The sequence below is a fragment of the Centropristis striata genome, chromosome 9 (genome assembly GCF_030273125.1).
Source record: "Centropristis striata isolate RG_2023a ecotype Rhode Island chromosome 9, C.striata_1.0, whole genome shotgun sequence".
Lineage (NCBI taxonomy): Eukaryota > Metazoa > Chordata > Actinopteri > Perciformes > Serranidae > Centropristis > Centropristis striata.
In genome coordinates, this window is record NC_081525.1 from 40,348,641 (window position 1) to 40,374,100 (window position 25,460).

Below are 25,460 nucleotides of genomic sequence, written 5' to 3' on the forward strand. Positions count from 1 at the left end.
AGAGCTTTAAACATGAACTCAATCTATCTCTTTTAATTATGTTTTTTTATCTGAACTATAGAAATATGATTAATGTTTAAATTTATGGAAGAAAAGAAATGGAAATAGAAATGGCGGGGGTGTAAGAAACAGCACGACCCAATTTAACCTGCAACATACCAGAAATATGATAATAGATATTTAGGAGCTCTCACCATGCCTGATTTAAAAATAAATAAACCTAGAAACCCATAAACATATAGTGAATGGCAAATACATGAATAGCATTTTTTTCTTTTACAGAAATGCTGCAAATATCTACTAGGCTCCATAATAATCACTGTTTTGGATCCTGTGAAATGCATTTGAAGAAGAAATGCCAATTTTCTGTGTTTTGAAAAATGTACAAACAGATAATTAGAAGATAAATATATGCTGACGCTAGAATCCATGTTCTCAAGATAAAGATGTGGAAATACATGACAGTTTCTTTTGAAGAATGAGGCAATTATTATAATGAATGTTATTCACAAAATATATAGCAAATACAGAGTAAAATAGCACACACCAGCAGAGGAAGAGTCGGCAGCATGCTTAAAGAAGAAATGCCTTTTTCTTTGCTCACCAAATTTGTTTAATTTTTAATGCATGGACTTAGTTTATTACAGCAGAAACTGTGTGTATAAGATTGCTAGAAATCTAGCAACATTCCACTAAAAACAACAAATGATATCTCACAAACTGTATGTTGCTGTAATTATCCAGAGTGTAAAAAATGATCACAAGATGTTTCTGTATCAGAAACCAACAGAAGACGACCTGTTTTCTCTCTTCCAGTCTGTAACTGGACTGACTGGGATATCATGGGGGGAGTTGGGGGGTTTCTGTTTTGTCTACAGTGCCGTAACATTTTTTTTAACCAGTTACTTCCACACCACTTCTTTCATTATGCTGATCTGTGAAGTGGAACGTAACGCTGGCTGAGTTGAGAGGTCAGGGGCTCCCGCTGCCTAGATACATACAGTCTAATATTAGAACATTTCCTTGATTTGTTAGCAGCATCTCTGCTGACTCCTGAGCACATGGCAACAGCCCGGCCAATAGGATTTCAGGAGACCACTAAGCCCCTCGCTCTGTATAGCAACAGTGGCATCCTTCCCTTATTTATTTATATAGGAGTTTTTTTCCCACCGACTCATTCTCATGCTCCTGTCCCCCACTGTGCTTCCACACTGAGCTCTCAAACTGTGAAAAAGAGTTACAGAGCGAGGAGTAGAGCTGCTTTTACTTTTGCCTTTCCTTTTCCTGCAAAAGCTCTTGAACCTACACCTCTTTTTAAAGATTCTTTTTCATACTTGCATATATTTTTAAAGATTTTTTTTTTATATATACTGCACCCCACAGATCAGTGGATTTTTTTTTCTGTGCATTGCATTTAAAAGTAAAAACAAAGTGGGAAATGTCTTGGAAAAGGTTTGATTTTCATGAAGACGTGACGTGTCTCGGTGAAGAGGAGAGGGAATACCCAGAGGAACGGCATCGTGGGAAAATGTGGCACTCAGAGGGGACGGACAACAAGCAAGTGGAGAGGATCTTTAAAAGATGGAGGACACAGACAGGACGGGATGGGAGGAGTGGGGGGTGGAGGGACATTGGATGGCGTGAGGACCGAGGCCGGTGGTTGGTTTGATCTGAGCCACGTGTCCGTCCAGCCACGTCTCTTCACCGCTTCATGGATGTCGATGAAACGTTCCTTCCTCTGCCCGGTCCCGTCTGTCTTGGCCCAGGTAGGTGCTGCTGTCCCGTCCTGATGAGCTTTCAGTATTTTAGCCTGTTCAGATGCTATCTACACCAGAAGTTGCCATTTTGAAAGTTCTGTGCATGTTCAGGCTTCGTATGTCTTCGTCATTCCGAGCTTGGCTACGGGACGATGAAGCTCGAAGGCGTTTGGGGAAATATGGCGCACATCAGCGTCCCGTTTTTGAGATGCAACGCTGATCGATAACAGACAACGATCCAATATTTGCTAAAAACAAAAACACGTTCAGGGGACAGTCGTCAGCAAAATAAATTACATTTTTCTTGGATGGTGGATTGACGGTTTTAATCGCCCCGCACTCTGAAAGTACTTGACATTTTCAGGAGAGCGCTGCTGCACAACATACGTGAAGACATTTTTATGTCTCCAACTTTGCGTCTCTCCAATGCTTTTCCAATCCAATAATAAGAATAAAGAGTAAATGCTGTTTTCTCACCTCGTGCGTTGTTTTGATGAGGTCATCATTAAAACACAACCATGTTTGGGAGAGCACCATTTTTTGGACTCACAAACATTAGAAAGATTGACATTGGTCCCAAAAAAGGTTATTAATGAAATAACAGCTGTGCGTCATCCAGGATGCATGGCTGTTTGAAGTTGTTTTTTTTAAGGGAAGTATTCAAACATTGGCTTATGAAATAAAAGATTGCAGGACTTAATTGATCGTGTTTAGTATGTTGCATCGTCTCAACAGGAACTGGACACAATGTCCCGTCAACATCAGCCATGAAGACTTTACGGCTGCGTACCATTTAATGTGGACGCCATTTCAAATGCTTTGACTTTTGATCTGCATTGCTGCATCGTTTAGTAAATGTGGAAAATGCTATATCCTCTTTTTATTTACCATAAAGACATCTGACTATTAACAGTAATAATACAGATAAAGTCAATCTGATTGTCACGTAATCTGCATTTTAAAAGTTTTTTCCGATACCTTGGACGCTAAAATCAATGCAGAAAAGCTTTAGTTGTACAGATTTAGTGAATGTGGAAAAAAGATTTGATAAAGAAATGAAATGAGGTGAAATGTGTTTTGTTTTTTCAGTTGCAGTTTACAGCAACTATGAGCTCATTTTTTTCTGTTTTAAACATTATCTGTTGTGATGTGATCAGATCAATCATGATTGCAAAGAAAATAATCCATCAGATCTTTAATTAAACACATTTTAATAAAAAATAATAAGTTTGGGTTATTTTCCGCTTGTGGCGCAGATGATATGCCGATCTCACATCTCCAATAGGACGTCATGTTTAAAGGCTATAGGAGGATAATAAACCGCTGACTAACTCCAGATGCTTGGAGAGGACGAGGATTTTAAATTCTTTTTACCATGTAATGCTTTCATGATATAATACTGGACTGTTTTTATACATTAAAAAAATTATTGATGGAGATTTCCCAATTAGCAAAGTCCCATGACGAGCCAAAAGGCAATATTCTAAACTCGGTCGGATATTATGTGCCTGGACATTATTTTACCTTTTAGGTTTCAAGGGCAACACTCGAGAAGGAAAAGTAATATTTGTTTGTGGAAAGATATACTTGAGTGATTGTTTTACGCAAAAAGAAAGAAAGACAGAAAGAATTAAGAGAATTAATTTTATTGTGGGGTTGTTAAATGTTGATCTGGTCCGTCACTGAAGCAACATGAAACATAATCTGCTTAAGTGTGTTTTGCAGTTATTCTCATAGAGCAGATCTGTCTGTTACGCATTTATTTAATTACCAAATTAACTACTTACATTTTTCATAATGCCCTCTAAGACAGCCTTTTCTCCGATAGAAGTCTGCTAGTTTTCTTTTCTATGATTGGGAAGTAAAACCTGACACTGAGCTCTTCTCAGAGTCTTCCAGTCTGCATACAGCTTGTTCTGCAGTTTACTGGCTGCTCTTCATCACACTGAACATTAAAACTGGCTGATGTTGATATAGTCATCAAACATGTTGCATTATGTGCCATTTCAGATATAAATATACATCGTGATATATCTCCTGACAAATCACTTGAAAGGAACATCTGATATTAAATAATTTATTAAGTGAATTAAATACCTGACAATTCAACAAACTTCGGTAACACAATAACCAACTAAGTGATGTTTATAGATGGTTTATAAACAATTAATAACCATTTACAAAGTGCTACACATATTTAATCTTTAAATGTTTTCAACCAATTTCTCAAAGGTATATGAATCATTTAAAAATCATTAACATACTTAATATGCTGTTAAAAATGTTAAAATGAGTGCAACTAAAACTATTAATAAACTATTAATTATACATATTAATTATACATTTTTAATGGTAAAGTAACTATAAACTTACATTAATATACCATCTATTTGTCATTTATAAATTATTTAGTTAGTTAAACATTAATAAATGATGTATTTACCATTCTAAAAGGCCTATATACGGTTTATAAATGATGATTAAACATTAATAAACTATCTGTTTACCATTTATAAATGAGGGTTATTGTAAAGTGTTACCCAAACTTCATGTTGAACACTTCATTGCATAAACATGTCAGTGAGTCTGAAACATGAAGCAGTAATAAAAGGGTTAACTGCCCCAAATATCAACCAGGGGACAGAGCTTAGTGCTGCTTCTTCAACTGTTACTGGGCCAGATGTTTGCATCTGTTCACACCTGACATTATTATGGCTGATCTGATTTAAGTCCAGGTGTAATAACAGCGAGACGCTTTGAGATGTGATCACTCAGAACACATTCAGGTCAAGGTTATTATAGTCAACGAAAACTAACGAAATAACGAAAACTAGAATTGAAAAAACATTTTCGTTAACTGAAATAAAAATAAGAACTAGAGTTTTTAAAAAACGATAACTAACTAAAACTGTATTTTGTGGTTATAAAAACTAACTAAAACTAACTAAAATTATAGTGAAAATGTCCTTAGTTTTCGTTTTTGTCAACTTTTTTCATTCATAATTCAGTGTTTCTATTTGAACATGCAACACATGGTGAATATGTTTACTGAGACTGGGATGTTTACACTAGAACCAAAATACAAAACACCCAGAACTGTAAGAGTTAATAACCTTATTGGGGCTGAGATGATAAACCAAAGGAAATAAAGGAAACATTTATTATGACCTCTTTGAATCTGGCACCCAACACATAGCCCATTACAAAAAAAACTAAAACTAACACTAAAACTAATAAAAACTAAACTAAAACTAACCATTTTCAAAAATAAAAACTAAACTAAAACTAGAAAACTCACTCTAAAAACTAACTAAAACTAACTGAATTTGAAAACAAAAATTCACAACAACTAAAACTAATGAAAAATCCAAAACTATTATAACCTTGGTTCAGGTGATCCTGGCAGCAGTGAAAGTGTCCTGGGCCACATGAAGGACCGCCTCCTCAAGAGACTGCCTGAGACTACTCGCTGGCTTTTTCCATGACGTCTGGGAGTTTTGGAAAAGCCCATACACTGTAATAAATGATTCTGTAGTCATTTAATTTTACTTAATATATTTGATAAAATGTATTAAATATAAATGCGTCCTTGATTTTGAGGCAGTTGTTTAAGTAACTTTAATATAAAAATGTTTGGGATATAATCTACTTATTTTGATCACATGAAATATAATCTTTATGTGTATGTAATTCTAAATCAAGAGAGTTTTGAATGAATCCAACACAATAGAATTAGTCTGTTTTTAATTGACAGGCACTTCCTGTTAAGTTATTAACTCAACTTGCAACGTAGTTAGATTTAATTAATAATATTGCGTGCAATCTGTTGCCTCAATTTTATTGAGTAGTTATTGTTTATCTTTTTTTACAGTGTAGAGATGTATACATATAGAGGGAAACATAGAAAAGAGTAGATCTGAACGTGCCCCTCCTCTGGTGTTCATGATGTGGGGAGTGAAAAATGTCTACACGACTTCAAATGTCATTTTCGTAAATTACATTTGAAGGAAGCAATATTACAAATGCTTCAAACATTTACAGTCATTAGGTTTTCCTGCAGCAGGCCGAGGAACGGAGCCAGTCTGGGTTCTGATTTCTTTAGTCTGACTCCTGTTCCTCCAGCAGCTCTCTGAAACTCTCACAGGTCTATCACTAGACAATAACCTGATAGTTTAGGTTCCTAAAATGTACCTGAACATTTTACCTTTGCACATCAGGAGGCCTCCTCACTGTCCGCTTTTAAAAGGAATCTTAAAACCCATTTTTATTCTCTGGCTTTTAACTCAACATGAGCCTTTGCTCTGTTTTATTTTTTGCTTTTATTTGTTCTTTGTGGTTTTTTAAAATTAAGATTAATTTTAAAACCCACTTTTATTTACTGTTTTTTGTTTTACCCAGCATGAGACTCGCTTTGTTTTAGTTGTTTTTGCTTGTTCTTTGTTTTTATTGTTTTTATTGCTGGTCTGTCCTGCCATGTACAGCACTTTGTATCAGCTAACGCTGTCTTAACCCATTGAAGCCTGGAAAGCGGATACGTTGTTTTGTAGTATTTGTATAAGCTCTAAAATACCTTTTTGAATTTCATTTCTATCTGCTACAGAGGCTGAAAAATCTATTATTTAGTAGAAGAGTTGACACTTTTTTTTCCAGAATTTCCAGAAAATTAGAGGCTTATTTTAAAATCGCCCAGCGATTTTTCAGGCCTCAATGGGTTAAAGGGCTCTATAAATAAAGTTGATTTGATTTGAATTCACAAATATGTAGGATATTACTCTAGACATATGCATGTAGTGGTACTTCTCCTGTGTTAGGCAGGTGTTTATAATGTGAACTGACTCTACTGAGATCAGATCACCCTAAACATGTTTATGCCACGTCTGAAAAGGGAAATTTTCCCAGTTTACAGTACTGACTCTCAAACTGCCTTTTCTGTTTCAGATTTTCTGCCATGAGATGATGAGTGAGTCGTTGAGGAGGTGGAGCTTCAGTGTTTCCCTCTCCGCTGGTTCACAGATCAATAACTAGTGTCCAGGTGTCCGTCAGCTGTTCTGTAGTTTCTCTGGTATCTCCAGGTATGACTCCCTTTAAGAGAATGACTGGAGCAGAACAGAGGAAACTCCCTCTGAGTGCATTAAAGTGAACAGAGGATATCCTGGCGATGTCCCCGCTCTGCTGTGTGACCAGGTTCAACTGGAGCTTCAGGCTGACAGACATGCTCTACCTCCACAACACAGGCCAGCCTTGAACTCTGCAGCGCCCCCTGTCTATCAGCCATGAGTCCAACGGTCAGCTGATAGTATGTGATCAACATCCTGCTGCTCCACCACCTCAATAAAACCTACTGGACTATTCAGTCTGTGTTGTGAAAATGGCAGAAGAGAGTTTCAGAGCTCTGGACTGCTCAGAGGACCACGCGCTCCGGCCGGCTGACTCCCCGACGTCATCGCTAGCATCGCTCCATCTCAGGGACGAGGTCATCGACCATATGGGGGATAATCCTGAGCCTCATTCTGTGTTTTCTGTGATGATGTCATCACCACATAACCAATCAGGACAGCAGACAGACACATCCATGGCTTCTAGGCCTGAGCCTTCACCAGCAGCTCACGGTAAGGTTTGGTTCCATAATAAACATTTGAGGCATTAATACTGATGATTGTGAAGTTATTTTGATGCATTCCAACAATTACAGGAATACAGGAAGGATGAGAAAATTATCTTTTAACAAAGATGTTGGCTTTGATAAAATGTTATACTTTTTTTTCTGCTACAAAAAAACCAGAAGATTTCCAAATCAAACTTCTGTGGCATTTAATGAGCCATTAGAACACATGAAGACATTCCTATATGTAAGGACCAAGTCATTTATCTGATTTTTCAGTTTTTGTCTCCTGGGTGATGTCAACATTTACAGGAATCATGTTGGTGTGAGAAATTATAAACCTACATTTACAACAGGGTATCACAGTTATTTCAGTTATCATTCAGAGCTCGGGGAGTCACTTTTTTGGCAGTTGGAACCAAGGTTATTATAGTTAACGAAACTAACGAAATAACGAAAACTAGAACTGAAAAAACATTTTCGTTAACTGAAATAAAAATAAAAACTAGAGTTTTTTAAAAAAACGATAACTAACTGAAACTGTATTGTGTGGTTACAAAACTAACTAAAACTAACTAAAATTATAGTGAAAATGTCCTCAGTTTTCGTTTTTGTCAACTTTTTTCATTCATAATTCAGTGTATTTATTTGAATGTCTGGGATTGGGATGTTTACACTAGAACCAAAATTCAAAACACCCAGAACTGTAAGAGTTAATAACCTTATTGAGGCTGAGATGATAAACCAAAGGAAATGAAGGAAACATTTATTATGACCTCTTTGAATCTGGCACCCAACAAATACCCCATTACAAAAAAACTAAAACTAACACTAAAACTAATAAAAACTAAACTAAAACTAGAAAACTCACTCTAAAAACTAACTAAAACTAACTGAATTTGAAAACAAAAATTCACAACAAAATTAAAACTAAAACTAATGAAAAATCCAAAACTATTATAACCTTGGTTGGAACTAATCCAAGACCTGGATGGGCATGAAACATAATAAATGAGAATGTCTGAAAATAATATGGTTCTTTGGTTTATACTGTGTACATAAAAATAAAGAAGAATATCAACTTAAAGACCCAAGAAGCTTTGCAGGAGAAAAAAACATCCTCTTTAAACTTTGAAGAACCCAGTTCATACATTTTGCAGTTTAATTCACTTAACTTTGTGTTTTTGGTTAAGTTTTGACTAAATTTAACAAATATAAGGGCAGTATCTTTAAATTATTTTTGGCTGTTAAGGTTGATTTTGCCACAAGTCAGATTGACACCGTACAAGTCAATATGCGTCAGGGGGCTTTACTTTGCTATTGGAATAGTCACTGAGGCTCCAGATTCCTCAGAAACAGTCAAAACATTCATAACTAATAACTATCACATAACCCTACAATGGACTATTGTAAAAATTATCTGGGGGGCTTTCATGCTCCAACTAACCAGTTTCACAGTTCACACACACTGCAAAAAAAGAAAAGTTGGGTGAACTCAAAATTTCAAGGCAACAAACTTCGATAAAATTTTAAGTTGGACAATTAAACTAAATACTTTAAGTTTTGTTTTTGAGTTTGCTCAACTCTGAATTTCTCTGGCACGATTGTAATGCTGCTATGAAATGTCAGCTAATGTTGTGACCACAATTTTGAGTTAGCATTGATGCGCTAATGGCTACTCTTGTAGCTGTAACAAGCAGCGCTGCTAGCATCAGTTAGCCGCTAGCATCAGTTAGCCGCTAGCATCAGTTAGCCGCTAGCATCAGTTAGCCGCTAGCATCAGTTAGCCGCTAGCTTTCGTTAATGACCTAATTCCCCAACAAAGAAATAAGAGTTATCAGAACTATTGTCCCTTGTTGTGAACCCCAACTTAAAGATATAAGTAACAACAACTCACCAACTTGTTTTTGAGCAGACAACTGGCTTCCTTTGTTGTGCTAACTTACATTATTGCCCTAAATGTCAATAATTTATATTTCCAAGTTTTACCAACTGAAATCACTGTTTTAGGCCAAAAAATACAAGTTGGCTTTTTTGCAGTGCAGCAGCTGGTCACTGTATTACATTTATCAAAGCCTGAGGTGTCATCTCCGTACTGACTGTTTCTTATGATTAACAGTCCAAAGCCTAAATATAATCAGTTAACTATGACAAAAAAAAACTGTTTTAAAAGCAATGAAAAAGCTAAAACAAAGAGCGAATAATTGCTCTATGATTCATCAATTATCAAAAAAGCTGCCAGCTGATCGATAAATCCTTTCAGCTCTAGAGAAACAGAATGAAAACACTTCAGAAAGACAAAGAGAAAGTTTAGCAGCTGGTTCAAAGCCTCACCAAGATTCAAGATTTATTGCAGAGCTTTTCTTAGCTTTTTATACCAGGCAAGTTTTAACAGAGCTGCTCTGTTTGTAGGTCAGAAGTTAATGAGATTACGCCCTTTCTAATTTTACAGCAGCATTGGTATGATTCCTCCAACATACGCCTCCGTCTGCAGCAGCGATGCCATGCATCTCCAGACATGCTGCAGGATGATTTACATCAGCTCTCACTACATGCATGAACCAGCCACATACTGTAAACACAAACAATTCAAACATGAATGCAATGCTTTCAGCCAATGCCTGACAGACAGCTTCTCACCTTCCACTGCTCTCATAATGCCACATTAACACACACAGGGCCAATAAACACAAAGGGACATCAGCAGCTCCACATGGCATCTCACTGGGACAGCTGCTGTTTGTTAGGCGAGGCCAGGCGAGGTGTTGAGGAGTGTTGAGGAGTGTTGAGGAGTGTTGAGGAGTGTTGAGGAGTGCCCTTTCTGGTATTCGAGGCAGTCAGACAGTGTCACCTGTCAGCAGACTAGTCTGGACAGACTCTCCCACATGGTGCAAGACTGAGCAACACAACGATATCTCCCTCTGGAGTCCCTGTCAGGGGGCCAGCAGTGTGTGCTGAACAGCCACAAAGTTCAGATAGCCACATAAAGCCTGGCCTCAGCTGACTCCAGGAGTAACACAGGGCGGCTCTACGCTTGTTTGCAGAGTTGGCAGAGGCTGAAATGGGCCAGAGCGGCAGCGAGGCTCAGTCTGCTACCTGGACAGAGTTCCTGCAGGACCTTTCCTCCCCCGGAGATCATGATGACGCGAGTCCTGCACTAACAACCAGCTCTGTTCAGGACGGAGGTACTCTTCACTTCACCATCTCTTTTTTATGCTTGTTAGAACTTTAACAGAAGCATATTTCATATCCAAAATTAGAGAAAATATATGCATGTTCAGACAAACTGTTGTGCAAGCATACTTTAGAATTTGAGCTATTTACAATGTCTCTTGTTTTTGTTTTGAAATCTGTTAATCAATTAAACATAAAGGCTATATAATGTGTGAAAAAGGATAGAGACTATGATGAATTTTCTATTATGAAAGCAGTTTTTAACGCAGTCTGTGACAAAAATAAGCCCTGATGATTCCAGTCTACACTGTGCAGAATACGAATAAGAAAACTTTATTATCCACTGAGTAGAAATTCCTCTTTGGTTTCACCATAGACATGTCTCAAAACCAACAGAATAAATAGTAAAACAATAAAGAAAAACATTTCAAAGATAGAAAAATATAAAATAGCCTACAGCAATAACTGTACTTCACACATCACCCATTTAAGTACAAAATGCAAGATTACTTAAAGATTTGACACTGTTTTTAAATTTTGTACTTATAAGCAAAAGCTTCATTTCCTCTCTGGTCAGAACTTCAAACCAAGAAGAACAGAAGCAAAGCGATGGCAGCCAGTGAGTCTGAAGACAACCACCTGTGTGATGCTGAGTGGTACTGGGGAAACACCTCCAGGTATTAAATATGTTCATATGGCAGCTTGATGATTTAATGCATCACTTGCTTATTTAATACAAACAATGTATCTGTTGCTGCTTTTAATGGAAATTCCTTCAAATACTTAAGATATCTGAAATGTTGAGACTGTTGAAACTCATTTTGTTTGCAAGTTTTCCTCCTTAAACTGCCACATGGACAGTTTGAAACCTTCATGTCCTCCGTTATTATGTTGTTCTTTTTTAACTTCTTAAGTGTTCTTGTTCTATTCTGTACTTTGTTTTCTATTGTTGTTTTTATTTATGCTACCTCAGTATTTTATTCTATTGTATTTTATTGTACTTGAATACCGGACTGCTGTGACAACCGAATTTCCCTTTGGGGATGAATAAAGTAATCTATCTGTCTATCTATCTATCTATCTATCTATCTATCTATCTATCTATCTATCTATCTATCTATCTATCTATCTATCTATCTATCTATCTATCTATCTATCTATCTGTCTATCTATCTATCTATCTATCTATCTATCTATCTATCTATCTATCTATCTATCACCCAGAGAGGAAGTCAATGAAATGATGAGAAACACTCCTGACGGCACGTTCCTGGTCAGAGACGCCTCCAGTAAGGTCAAAGGGGAATACACTCTAACACTAAGGTAACTAGTGTGTATTATGAGCATGTCTGGTGTGTGTTTGAGCTCCCACTAATATAATAAATAATAAATAACATCATGAGGAGACTGTGTTCGCTCCAAGTAGTCCGAGGTCAGTTATTATTTCCTGGTTTCAAAGTCTAACTGTGGTTGTCTGGTTTCAAAGTCTAACTTTAGTTGTCTGGATTTATAATGTAATTTTATACATTTCCTGGTTTTCTGTCTAATTTTAGCTAAATCAGGAGCGACTAGGTTTCAGATATAAAAGCTTTGTTGATTAGACTTTGGCGCAGACTTCAGCGCTCAGCAATATAAAACCGGTTCTGACCGTAGTGTTTTTCCAGACTCATCCATCTCAGACGTGTCTGAGGGAACGCTCCGACTCAGATCAATGCTGTCTGCAGCGTCTTTTACACCTTACGGTTGACTCCTGCTTTATATTCTCATGAAGCAACAGATGACACTGTGTTGTTGGGATGTTGGCTGTGGTGGAAGAAGTATTCAGATCCCTTACTTAAGTAAAAGTACTAATACCACACTGTGAAATTACTCCACTACAAGTAAAAGCCCTGCATTCAAAACTTACTTTAGTAAAAGTACAAAAGTATCAGCATCAAAATGTACTTAAAGTAAAATTACTTATTATGCAGAATGGACACATTCAGATTGTTTTATACATTCTATATATGGTAGATTATTTGTATTGGTGCTTTTTGGAAGCAGCATTTAAATTTGGTAAAAATAGTGTAATGAGGTTTAAAATGTCTAATCACTTTAACTTTATCATGTTTTTTTATGTTAAATCTTGACCTGAAAAGTAACTAAAGCTGTCAGCTAAATGTAGTGGAGTAAAAAGTACAATATTTGCCTCAAAATGTAGTGAAGTAGAAGTATAAAGTTACATAAAATGGAAATACTCAAGTAAAGTACAGGTACCTCAAAATTGTACTCAAGTACAGTACTTGAGTAAATGTACTTAGTTACATTCCACCACTGGATGTTGGCCTCCAGTAGAGGTGTGTGCAGGAGGCAGTTGGGTGTTAACCCTCTGGGCCCACTAAGGACATTTTCAGCCATTTCAGAAATTTTTCACTTGATTTTTGGCAATAATTTTGGCTGTGATACTGCAAATGACATGATTTTTGGAAGAAGGATTTCTTTTTTGATATATTTTGAAATTCTAATTTAATTTTTTCTAATGGCTCTATAATACACTGTGTACAAGCTTACTACCCTTTCGAGCCCTTTCGGGCTGAAAATGTCCACCTCCAAAAAAATGCTATAAAAACTTTACAGATTAATATTTTTTTTACTTTTTTCTGCATAAACCTCTTAAACAACTTCTGCCCTGCTCAAAACTACCAAACATTCAAAGATGTTGAGAATTTTAACCCTTTAAATGCCAGTTTGATTGCACAATGTCACTGTTTTTCAAAGAAAAAACACAAAAAAATTGAGTTATTTTCCATATAATAAATAATTTTTGGCTGGGGCATTGGTTTTTATCACAGCCTTGGGTAGGTCAAAGATTAAGAACAAAATTGATTTTGATGCATTTTTAGTTTTTGTGTAGTGTCAGATTTAAAATGTAAAAACCCCTTTTTGGCCACTTGATAGCAGACATGTCCACTTCTAAATAACGCTTCAAAAATATTACTGAAATATATGTTTTTCCAACTTTTTGGGGTTAAATCTTTTGATCAACTTCAGTCCTGATAAAAACTATCAAATATTCAATTATTTTCAGGATTTTAACCCTTAAAATGCCAGCTTGATTCCATGATGTCACTGTTTTTCAGATAAAAAACGCACAAAAATTGAGTTATTTTTCATTTCATAAATAATTTTTGGCTGGTGCATTTATTTTTTATCACAGCCTTGGCTATGTCAAAGATTAGCAACAAAATTGATTTTGATGCATTTATAGTTTTTTGTGTAGTGTCAGATTTAAAATGTACTACCCTTTTATGGCAGACATGTCCACTTCCAAAAACACTATAAAACTATTACTGATATATATTTTTTTCAACTTTTTGGGGTTAAATCTTTTGATCAACTTCAGTCCTGATAAAAACTATCAAATATTCAATTATTTTCAGGATTTTAACCCTTAAAATGCCAGCTTGATTCCATGATGTCACTGTTTTTCAGATAAAAAACGCACAAAAATTGAGTTATTTTTCATTTCATAAATAATTTTTGGCTGGTGCATTTATTTTTTATCACAGCCTTGGCTATGTCAAAGATTAGCAACAAAATTGATTTTGATGCATTTATAGTTTTTTGTGTAGTGTCAGATTTAAAATGTACTACCCTTTTATGGCAGACATGTCCACTTCCAAAAACACTATAAAACTATTACTGATATATATTTTTTTCAACTTTTTTGGGTTAAATCTTTTGATCAACTTCCGTCCTAATCAAAACGATCAAATATTAAATAATCATCAGGAATTTAACCCTTAAAATGCCAGTTTGACTACATTATGCTAATATTTCTTATGAAAACAAGATTTGCTGTGTTTTGTTAGATGTGTGTGTGTGTTTGCTGTTTCATGTGTCTAGACCTTACTGTAAAACTTGTAATGTCTAATAAAGTTACTCCTGTCATACAGAGCCATATATTAACTCTTTCAAGTCAATAAAAACATGGTCCCTCTTCTCTTACTGCACTTCAAAGAGGTCACTGTGGAGAAAACAAAAAACAACGGTTTGTAAGTTTCTGCACCTGGCTGGAGTCCTGTCACAAACTGTCTGGAGCTTTTTTTTTTTAAGTGCCCATGTTTTTATTGACTTGGAAGAGTTAATATATGGCTGTATATGACAGTAGTAACTTTTCAAGTTTTACAGTGAGGTCAAGATACACGAAACAGCAAACACACACACACATATCTAACAAAACACAGCAAATCTGCTTCATAAGAAATATTAGCATAATGTAGTCAAACTGGCATTTTAAGGGTTAAAATCCTGATGATTATGCAATATTTGATGGTTTTGATTAGGACTGAAGTTGATCAAAAGATTTAACCCAAAAAAGTTGAAAAAAATATATATCAGTAATAGTTTTATAGTGTTTTTGGAAGTGGACACGTCTGCCATAAAAGGGTAGTACGTTTTTAAATCTGACACTACACAAAAAAACTATAAATGCATCAAAATCAATTTTGTTGCTAATCTTTGACATATCCAAGACTGTGATAAAAAATAAATGCCCCAATAAATGCCCAAGCCAAAAATGATCTATTAAATGGAAAATAACTCAATTTTTTTTTGTTTTTTCTTTGAAAAACAGTGACATCATGGAATCAAAACTGGCATTTAAAGGGTTAAAATCCTGAAAATAATTGAATATTTGATAGTTTTTATCAGGACTGATGTTGATTGAAAGATTTAATCCAAAAAAGTTGGAAAAAAATATATATCAGTAATATTTTTAAAGCGTTATTTAGAAGTGGACATGTCTGCCATCAAGTGGCCAAAAAGGGTTTTTTTCATTTTAAATCTGACACTACACAAAAACTAAAAATGCATCAAAATCAATTTTGTTCTTAATCTTTGACCTACCCAAGGCTGTGATAAAAACCAATGGCCCAGCCAAAAATTATTTCTTATATGGAAAATAACTCAATTTTTTTGTGTTTTTTCTTTGAAAATTAGTGACATTGTGCAATCAAACTGGCATTTAAAGGGTTAAAATTCTCAAAATCTTTGAATGTGTGGTAGTTTTGAGCAGGGCAGAAGTTGTTTAAGAGGTTTATGCAGAAAAAAGTAAAAAAAAATATTAATCTGTAAAGTTTTTATAGCATTTTTTTGGAGGTGGACATTTTCAGCCCAAAGGGCCTGAAAGGGTTTTACATTTTAAATCTGACACTACACAAAAACTAAAAATGCACCAAAATCAATTTTGTTCTTAATCTTTGACATATCCAAGGATGTGATAAAAACCAAAGACCAGACCCAAAAAAATATATTATATGAAAGATAACTACATATTTGTGTTTTTTTCATATAAACATCAGTGACATTGTGCAATCAAACTGGCATTTAAAGGGTTAAAATCCTCAAAATCTTTGAATGTTTAATAGTTTTGAGCAGGGCAGAAGTGGTTTAAGAGGTTTATGCAGAAAAAAGTAGAAAAAAATATTAATCTGTAAAGTTTTTATAGCATTTTTTTGGAGGTGGACATTTTCAGCCCAAAGGGCTCGAAAGGGTAGTACATTTTAAATCTGACACTACACAAAAACTAAAAATGCATCAAAATCAATTTTGTTCTTAATCTTTGACATATCCAAGGCTGTGATAAAAACCAATGCCCCAGCCAAAAAAAATATATTATATGAAAAATAACTAAATTTTTGTGTTTTTTTCATATAAAACATCAGTGACATCATGCAATCAAACTGGCATTTAAAGGGTTAAAATTCTCAAAATCTTTGAATGTTTAATAGTTTTGAGCAGGGCAGAAGTTGTTTAAGAGGTTTATGCAGAAAAAAGTAGAAAAAAATATTAATCTGTAAAGTTTTTATAGCATTTTTTTTAGAGGTGGACATTTTCAGCCCAAAGGGCTCGAAAGGGTAGTACATTAAAGTGGGCCCAGAGGGTTAAGGACAATGCATTTACATGGTGGTTAAAGCCAATAAGAACGCCTCTCATGTTTCCATATCTGACATTCATCCAACAGTGATGCACCAGTACGACACTGACCGGCTGCTCCTGTCTGCAGAGGAGTAAAAATATCCTGCACCAGCAACATTTGTGCTGGGTTGTGCAGGGTTCACTACATTTTTGGATGACGCATTTTAGATATCAGCCACGAGAGATTTCCACTTAAATGTTCAAACAAACCAGAATATCAATTATTGATTGTCACAGCTATTCAATGCACCATAAGATGTTTAATTTGATGGGGTGGTGCACTGCAAAAAAAGAAAAGTTGGGTGAACTCAAAATTTCAAGGCAACAAACTTCCATAAAATTTTAAGTTGGACAATTAAACTAAATATTTTACGTTTTGTTTTTGAGTTTGCTCAACTCTGAATTTCTCTGGCACGATTGTAACGCCGCTATGAAATGTCAGCTAATGTTGTGACCGCAATTTTGAGTTAGCATTGATACGCTAATGGCTACTCTTGTAGCTGTAACAAGCAGCGCCGCTAGCATCAGTTAGCCGCTAGCGTCAGTTAGCCGCTAGCATCAGTTAGCCGCTAGCTTTCGCTAATGACCAAATTTCACAACAAAGAAATAAGAGTTATCAGAACTATTGTCCCTTGTTGTGAACCCCAACTTAAAGATATAAGTAACAACAACTCACCAACTTGTTTTTGAGCAGACAACTGGCTTCCTTTGTTGTGCTAACTTACATTATTGCCCTAAATGTATATTTATATTTCCAAGTTTTACCAAATCAAATCACTGTTTTAGGCCAAAAAATACAAGTTGGCTTTTTTGCAGTGTGGTTGAATAATGCTTTCATTGAAAACAGAGCAGAGAAAATTGTTTAGAGATGCATTAAACATGTTTTAAATTAACAAAAAAAGGACTGTTTAATATAGAAGAAAATAGAAATATAACATTTGTAATTTGGGGGGCATTGGAAGCAAAATGTGACAGTTATGCTTTGAATTTTGCAGGAAAGATGGCTGCAACAGACTGATAAAGATCTTCCATCATGGGGGGAAGTACGGCTTCTCTGAGCCTCTGGCCTTCCCCTCTGTGGTGGACCTGATCCACTACTACCAGAACAAGTCTCTGGCCCAGTACAACTCTAAACTGGACACACGGCTCCTCTACCCAATCACCAGATACCAGCAGGTGGGTCTATGGGGCCTTGAGCTCTGAACGTCTTGATTTACAACTATATATTTATTAAATATAACAGCATAATCCTTTTCAGTTTCATTTATTGCAGCCATTTATTGTTACTGCTGCCATTTGAAAATCTGTCAGCCTAGTCAGTATTGTTTAAAGCAGTAGTTCTCAACCTTTTTGAGTCGCGACCCCCAATTTAACATGCATGTTGTCCGCGACCCCCACTCACTGAACACAATCTCACACACACAGTTCAGATCACCCAAAAAAGAAACAAAATGACCAAAAAAGACACAAAATGACCAAAAACAGACACAAAATGACCAAAAAAGACACAAAATGACAAAAAAAGACACAAAATTACCAAAAAAGACACAACATGACTAAAAAAAAGACACAAAATGACCTAAAAAGACACAAATTGACCACAAAATGATCAAAAAAGACACAAAATGACCAAAAAAAGACACAAAATGACCAAAAAAAGACATTAAGTGACCAAAAAGACTAAAACACATGAACACTTTAACACAGTGGAGACAGAGCTGACTTCCAAAATGATTTGGCGACCCCCAGAAATCATCTTGCGACCCCAATTGGGGTCCCGACCCCAAGGTTGAGATAGCTGGTTTAAAGGATCCTTTTAATGACATTAGTTAGTAATAATGGAACTAACAGGCTACAGTTCCAAACCTCCTGTAAGTTTAGTGAAGTTGAGACAGTTTAAATGGTTCTAAATATCTTTTATATTGTGGTGTGCAGCAGCAGGTTGTGATGGAAGTGGACATCGATGCGGTTGGAGAACAGCTGAGGATATTTCAGGATCAATACAAGAAGAAGAGCAAAGAGTACGACCGTCTGTTTGAGAAGTTCAACCAGACCTCACAGGTATGACAGCACCATTCATACTTTTACTCCTTTAAATAAACCTGTGCTTTTTATTGGTTCAGCTCTTTTTAAGTAAATGTTTTACCTCGTTGCACGAAACCCGCGATTCGCGCCGCCGGCAAAAATTTGCGTCTATTCGCGTGTTTGCATTGACTTTGTATGTAATCTTGTCGCGCGAAATATTCGCTACGCGTCCGGTCTGAACACACTGTAACGCCTCACCACAGTCTTAAATGTAAAAGTAAAGATTTGTTGCCTTTTCCCTCCAGGAGCTGCAGAGCAAGCGGACGGCCATCGAGGCTTTCAGTGAAATCATTCGGATCTTTGAAGAGGAGTGTGAGACTCAAGAACGCTACAGCAAAGAATACATCGATATGTTCCTCTCACTGGACTCCACAGAGTCAGACAAGTAGGATTCAACATATCTACAGTTTGTTTTCATTTTGTCAACATTCTTTCATTCTGTTCTACCCACTTCTTGCATTTTAAAAAAAAAAGTTAAAGGAAAAATCTAAACTGAAGATACTCACTGTTGGCCACGATCAACAGCATAATCCTTTTCAGTTTAATTTATTGCCGCCATTTATTGTTACTGCTGCCATTTGAAAATCTGTCAGCCTAGTCAGTATTGTTTAAAGCAGTAGTTCTCAACCTTTTTGAGTCGCGACCCCCAATTTAACATGCATGTTGTCCGTGACCCCCCACTCACTGAACACAATCTCACACGCACAGTTCAGATCACCCAAAAAAGAAACAAAATGAACAAAAAAAGACACAAATTGACCACAAAATGACCAAAAAAAGACACAAATTGACCACAAAATGATCAAAAAAGACACAAAATGACCAAAAAAGACACAAAATGACCAAAAAGACACAAAATTACCAAAAAAAGGAAACAAAATGACCAAAAAAGCCACAAATTGACCACAAAATGATAAAAAAAGACACAAAATGACCAAAAAAAGGAAACAAAATGACCAAAAAAGACACAAAATGACCAAAAAAAGGAAACAAAATGACCAAAAAAGCCACAAATTGACCACAAAATGCTAAAAAAAAAGACACAAAATGACCAAAAAAAGACACAAAATGACAAAAAAAAGGAAACAAAATGACCAAAAAAGACACAAAATGACCAAAAAAAGAAACAAAATGACCAAAAAAAGGAAACAAAATGACCAAAAAAAATTGAAGATACCCACTGCTGGCCACGATCATTCAGCATACTCACAGCAGACTGTGAATGGTTTGTTCAAGTTGTTGGTTCTCTTCCATCTTGTCCAAAGGATTCAGAACAACTCGGATGAGCTCCAGTCCAGGGTGGAGGAGATCCACAACAGCAAGAAGAAGCTGGAGGAGGAGCTGAGGAGCAGAGCGCTGGCTCACCTGGAGGTCGACAAGAAGATGAGCAGCCTGAAGCCAGACCTGGTTCAGCTCAGGAAGATCAGAGATCAATACCTGCTGTAAGTTCATCCTGCAGAGAGGAGCTCTGAACACTATGGAGATAAATTATTACACATTTAATATCTTATGCCTGTCTGTTTTTGTTCATTCAGACTTAAGAGAGGTTTTTTTTTCAGTTTTTCTGCAAGTTTTTTGTACTTTTCCCATTCATGTACAACTATTTTCAGTACTTAAAGAAGACCTTGTTTTACCACAAATGTGATTGATTAGAGCAGAGTAAACATGGTCAATTATTCTCAACCCTCAGATGTGTCAACATCTGTATCTGTATCAAGGCTATTATAGTTAACGAAAACTAACGAAAACTAGAATTAAAAAAACATTTTCGTGAACTGAAATAAAAACGATTTATAAAAAAACGATAACTAACTGAAACTGTATTGCGTGGTTACAAAACTAACTAAAATTATAGTGAAAATGTCCTTAGTTTTCGTTTTTGTCAACTTTTTTCATTCATAATTCAGTGTTTCTATTTGAACATGCAACACATGGTGAATATGTTTACTGAGACTGGGATGTTTACACTAGAACCAGAATACAAAACACCCAGAACTGTAAGAGTTAATAACCTTATTGGGGCTGAGATGATAAACCAAAGGAAATGAAGGAAACATTTATTATGATCTATTTGAATCTGGCACCAACACATAGCCCATTACAAAAAAACTAAAACTAACACTAAAACTAATAAAAACTAAACTAAAACTAGAAAACTCACTCTAAAAACTAACTAAAACTAACTGAATTTGAAAACAAAAATTCACAACAAAATTAAAACTAAAACTAATGAAAAATCCAAAACTATTATAACCTTGGTCTGTATCTGTATCAGCTCACAAGCAACCACATAACTATAATAAGATGTAATCCATCTGATAAACGTGATAAAATCTTTAGTTCTAAACAGTCACATACAAGTTACACAGCTGACTTGGAGAACCAATCAGCTGTTCTCATTAATGTTCTCAGCTGTGAATCAGCTCAGCACCTCGACAGCCTGATGGAGAGTCAGATAAAATAAGCAGATGTTATGATTATTCAGGCTTTGTGGAAGAATTTCACTCACAGCCGCACAGTGTCTCTACAGAAACAGGTGCTGCTACTTTAATTAAAGCAGAACTCTGCTGACAGAATCATGCATTAAGAGTCAACTTGTACTACATTACCATGAAACATTTCACACAGGTGTGTGTAGGGCTGGGTGGTATATCAGAATAACACCGATATATTCTAAAAGAGATATGTAGTTGAGACAATACCTCCATACCGATATATAATATCTTTTGAGGTTGCCTTAACTTATCACCACTATTTGTTTGCTCCTCTCTGCTCACTAGCAAGAGCTAGTTCCTAAGAAAGAAAAAACAATGGTCCTGCAAATTTTTATTGCATATGAAGCTGGATCTGATGAAATTGCTTATGAAGGTTTTTAATGTGATAAAGTCTTTAACACAGGTTGATGTTGATTTCCTGTGGCGTTAAGTTAAAACGAAATACTTGGCACGTTTTGTTTAAAGTTAATCATCCTTCTATCTTGTTATAAAAGCATCATCTTCATCTTTTACTTACTAACTATCAACATGTTTCACTGTGTTTGGTGTGTTTCAGCTGGCTCACCCAGCAGGGAACCAGGCAGAGTCAGATCAATGACTGGCTGGGCATCAGGAACGAAGAAGAGGAGTGAGTATCCTCTTCATACTAGTCAACTGAGCTTATAGCTTATATTTTAACTCAACAGAAGTATATAAATTAGTGTTCAATACTAGAAAATTTCCCCTGGGGAAATTCTGAAAGGGCCACGGGGGCTACTGCCGGTGTGTGTACACTATGATGAGATTCTTCAGAGATTTCAAACTATGCCCTTTAACCTCAAAATGTGTGTGTGTGTGTGTGTGTGTGTGTGTGTGTGTGTGTGTGTGTGTGTGTGAGTGTGTATCTGTAACTGTAATCACATCAAAGATCAAAGCAATCAACAGAATTAACTGACACCTGTTCCAGCTCAGTGACAGCAGAGGTGGACAGACTGGAATTTCTGGCCTCGAACAGAAAGCATTTTTGGCAAAACCATAATACCTATCATTGATCCAACTTCACTTTGAGCGTCCTGAGTTCTTCCTGAACGTCTACATATGTTTTTATTTAAGAAAAATGAAAAAATAGCTTTGTTAGAGCGATCTACAAAAACTGTTAAATGTCCCTTTTTCTGAAATCTCCCTGCGTTTTTAATATGGGAGCCAATGAGGCTGTTGGTGGTGTTGGTGGATCATCTGTGCGTCCTACGCCCAAACTATAACTCTGACAGCTTTACCAGAGGATTGTGAGGGAGAAGACTAATTTTCCTACGTTTCTATTTATAAATTATTTCTGTAGAGTGGAATTTGCGGCCTGGAGCGCAGTTTTCAAATTTATTTTTTGACAGTTTTTTCTCTCCCTCTACACTCTGGTGATGATGTCACACACTGTGACACGAACATTCCGTGCAATACACACCCATTATAATCTCAGAATTTCTCCGAAAATGATCATGGTCATTGAACAGGGATTGATAAAAAACTATATGACCTATCGAAACGTGGATTAATACACCGATACACAAGACTTGTGTCTACTGTTTAAAGTTTAAATGGAGTCTCTAGGTGGAATTATGCCGGAGAAGTAGACGTTTAAAAATCTCCAATTATTGTTCTTTTTTGCTCATTTTTTTCGGCCGTCCCATTCATTTCAATGCAAAATTTTGACATTGGACAATTAGTTGAAAGGGTTTTTTTTTAGTTTTCTCTATTTGGTTTTAGCCACCTTACAGAGTTTGATTCTAAACCATGAGTGCATACATCTGTGTAGTGTACAAAGTCAAGAATGTAAACAGTAAAACCTTATATTCTACTTTTTGAAATGTTGTAAAGTGGCAATAAAACCCAGCTTCTGGTCAATTTTACGCTTTAAATAATATATTTCATAACTAAATGCAACCCTTCCTAATGCCCTCCAGCCCCTACACCCTGGCAGAGGACAGCAGCCAGGAGGACCAGGAGGACCGGAGCTGGTACGTGGGAGGGATGAGGCGTAAGGAGGCGGAGGAGGTGCTGAGGGGGAGGAGGGACGGGACCTTCCTCATCAGAGACAGCCAGACTCAGAGAGGCTCCTTCGCCTGCTCTGTTGTGTGAGTACCATCAGATTTGCATCTTTTCCATAATTCAATGGATCGGACATTTTTACCAAAACTTGGTGCAGTGCAGATTCAAGTCAAGTATAGTTTATTTGTCCCAACTTGGGCAATTTGTTTGCAGTCTAGGTGTATAAAATACATAAAAAACAATACATTCCAACACACATACATACAACAGATCACAGCCTCATTATATATATATATATATAAAAATAAAACAAACAAAACAATAGTGCAACAGAAGGCCAATTGCGGCCCTCATGATGATATTTTGTGGCCCCCACCTTGATATGAAAGTTTAATGTCAGTTTATAGGAATGGTACTTTACTTTTTTGTGTTTGGAAGGTCCCTTTAATTACTTTTTGGGTAATTTTGTGTCTCTTTTTTTTTTGGTAAATTTGTGTCTTTTTTTAAAATAATTTTGTGTCTTTTTTCGTAATATTTTGTATATATATATTTTTTGTAATTCTGTGTGTTTTTTTGGTCATTTTGTTTCTTCTTTAAGTAATTTGGTCTTTTTGGTAATTTTGTGTCTTTTTTAAATGATTTTGTGTCTTTTTTGGTAATTTTGTGTAGTTTTTGGTCATTTTGTGTCTTTTTTAAGTCATTTAGTGTTTTTTCAGTCTTTTTTGTAATTTTGTGTCTTTTTTTGATTATTTTGTGTCTTTCTTAAGTAATTTAGTTTTTTTCTGTCATTTTGTGTCTTTTTTTGTTGTTATAATTTTGTGTCTTTTTGGTTATTTGGATACTGCCTCCAGCGGCCCCCAGGTAATTTGAGTTTGAGACCCCTGCATTAAGGTCTTATCAACTTGAAATGTGGCTAGTTTTCTTAAACACGATTATCCTCGTGTCTGCAGGGAACTAAACTCCTCTCAGAACATGAATCATTATTGTGATGTGTTTCCTGTGCAGGGTGGATGGGGAGGTGAAGCACTGTGTGATCTACAGGACGTCCAGCGGCTTCGGCTTCGCGGAGCCCTACAACCTGTTCCCGTCTCTGGGAGAACTGGTCCTCCACTACCGCCACACCTCCCTGATGCAGCACAACCAGCAGCTGAATGTAACGCTGGCCTGGCCCGCGCTCAGCCAGCAGCCCAGCTGAGACACCAGCAGCCATGATGGCGCCTTCCCAAAGCTTCAACCTGCACCACAGAGGCACCAACCAGGACTCTGTTACCCCCCCCAACAGGCTCCAACAGAGACCACCACCAGAACCTCCAGATCAGATCAGATCTAAATGTTTTACACTGGTAAGATGTCATAGCAAACTAAAACATTACTCATCACTTCAATCCTTAGTTAGCTTAGTTATTAGGAAGAGTTTTTGAACAGCTTTTCATTTTAAGATTAAACAGTTTAACATCAGCTCTGTTGGTTAAATACAGTGGTTGCATACTGAATGCAGCTGTGTTCTAATCTACTTTGTTTTTTTAAAGCCATTATTCCTAATAATTTAAATCCCATTTAGTCACCATCTGCACATACAGCTTTAAAAGACAACTGGGGTTGAGTGTGTAGCTGAATTAAACCTTTTACTGAGGTAGTCCTGAAATAATGCCTCATCAGACAACACAGTCCTGGCGTTGGTGAGGCTCCAAACTGCTGCTGGTATAAAAAATGTAAAAATCTTAACAGTTTAGTAGTTTAACATCAATATCAGGGTAACAAAGGAAACTAATATCCAGATTTCAGAAGGATACTAGTATCCAGCTGCCACAATACTGATGTTAAGTACAATAATCAAACTATTTGGCTTATCAAATAATCAGGACACTACATATTTATTTATTTATTGCTTGTTTTTCTTTCTAAAAGGCAAGCACAATATATCATGAAGGAAGTATTAAGTTTCATACAGTATTGAAGTCATTTCTACAGTCCAAAGCCGTCATCCCTCCACAGAACATATCTTAAATCAGTGCAGTTGCAGTGTTTAACTTGCTTTTGGGAAACTGAGCTCAGGATGAGACTGCACTACCATGCACAGGTGCATTATGGGTAGTGTAGTGTAGAAACTGAGGAGACACACAAGCACTTTATCAAACAAGACACCAAGACAACCAGAAGACAGACATGCAGATAAAAGAGAGCTGCAGGTTTGAGACTCTGATCTCATGTTGTGATGTTGCTGGTTGGACAGACGTTAATTTCAGTGATTAAGGAAAATAGTTATTTTCTTACTGTTCATTCTGACATTATATTCAAGATATTTACAAATGAGACAAACTAGGGATTCATGGATTCTACCTCTGGGGTGTATTTATACTGTCCAGC

At 36.2% G+C, this 25,460-nt stretch overlaps 1 protein-coding gene across 1 annotated transcript; it reads left to right on the forward strand.

Annotated features, from left to right (window-relative positions):
• Nucleotides 1-1,239: 1,239 nt before the first annotated feature.
• On the forward strand, nt 1,240-24,288 carry LOC131977925 (phosphatidylinositol 3-kinase regulatory subunit gamma-like). The gene is made up of 12 exons (XM_059341402.1): nt 1,240-1,766; nt 6,696-7,366; nt 10,404-10,544; nt 11,111-11,210; nt 11,758-11,856; nt 17,487-17,667; nt 18,427-18,552; nt 18,822-18,961; nt 19,842-20,018; nt 21,628-21,699; nt 23,009-23,179; nt 24,099-24,288. Exons 2-12 carry the CDS (start codon nt 7,126-7,128, stop codon nt 24,286-24,288), a joined length of 1,638 nt encoding a protein of 545 aa, XP_059197385.1. The 5' UTR covers nt 1,240-1,766; nt 6,696-7,125.
• The last annotated feature ends 1,172 nt before the right edge of the window (nt 24,289-25,460 follow it).

Excerpts from the sequence above, each read along its gene's own strand:
- LOC131977925 (XM_059341402.1), top strand. The coding sequence starts at position 7,126 with ATGGCAGAAGAGAGTTTCAGAGCTCTGGACTGCTCAGAGGACCACGCG. Across the intron at positions 11,857-17,486 it reads GAATACACTCTAACACTAAG|GAAAGATGGCTGCAACAGAC; the intron begins GTAACTAGTGTG and ends TGAATTTTGCAG. Across the intron at positions 18,553-18,821 it reads AGTTCAACCAGACCTCACAG|GAGCTGCAGAGCAAGCGGAC; the intron begins GTATGACAGCAC and ends TTTTCCCTCCAG.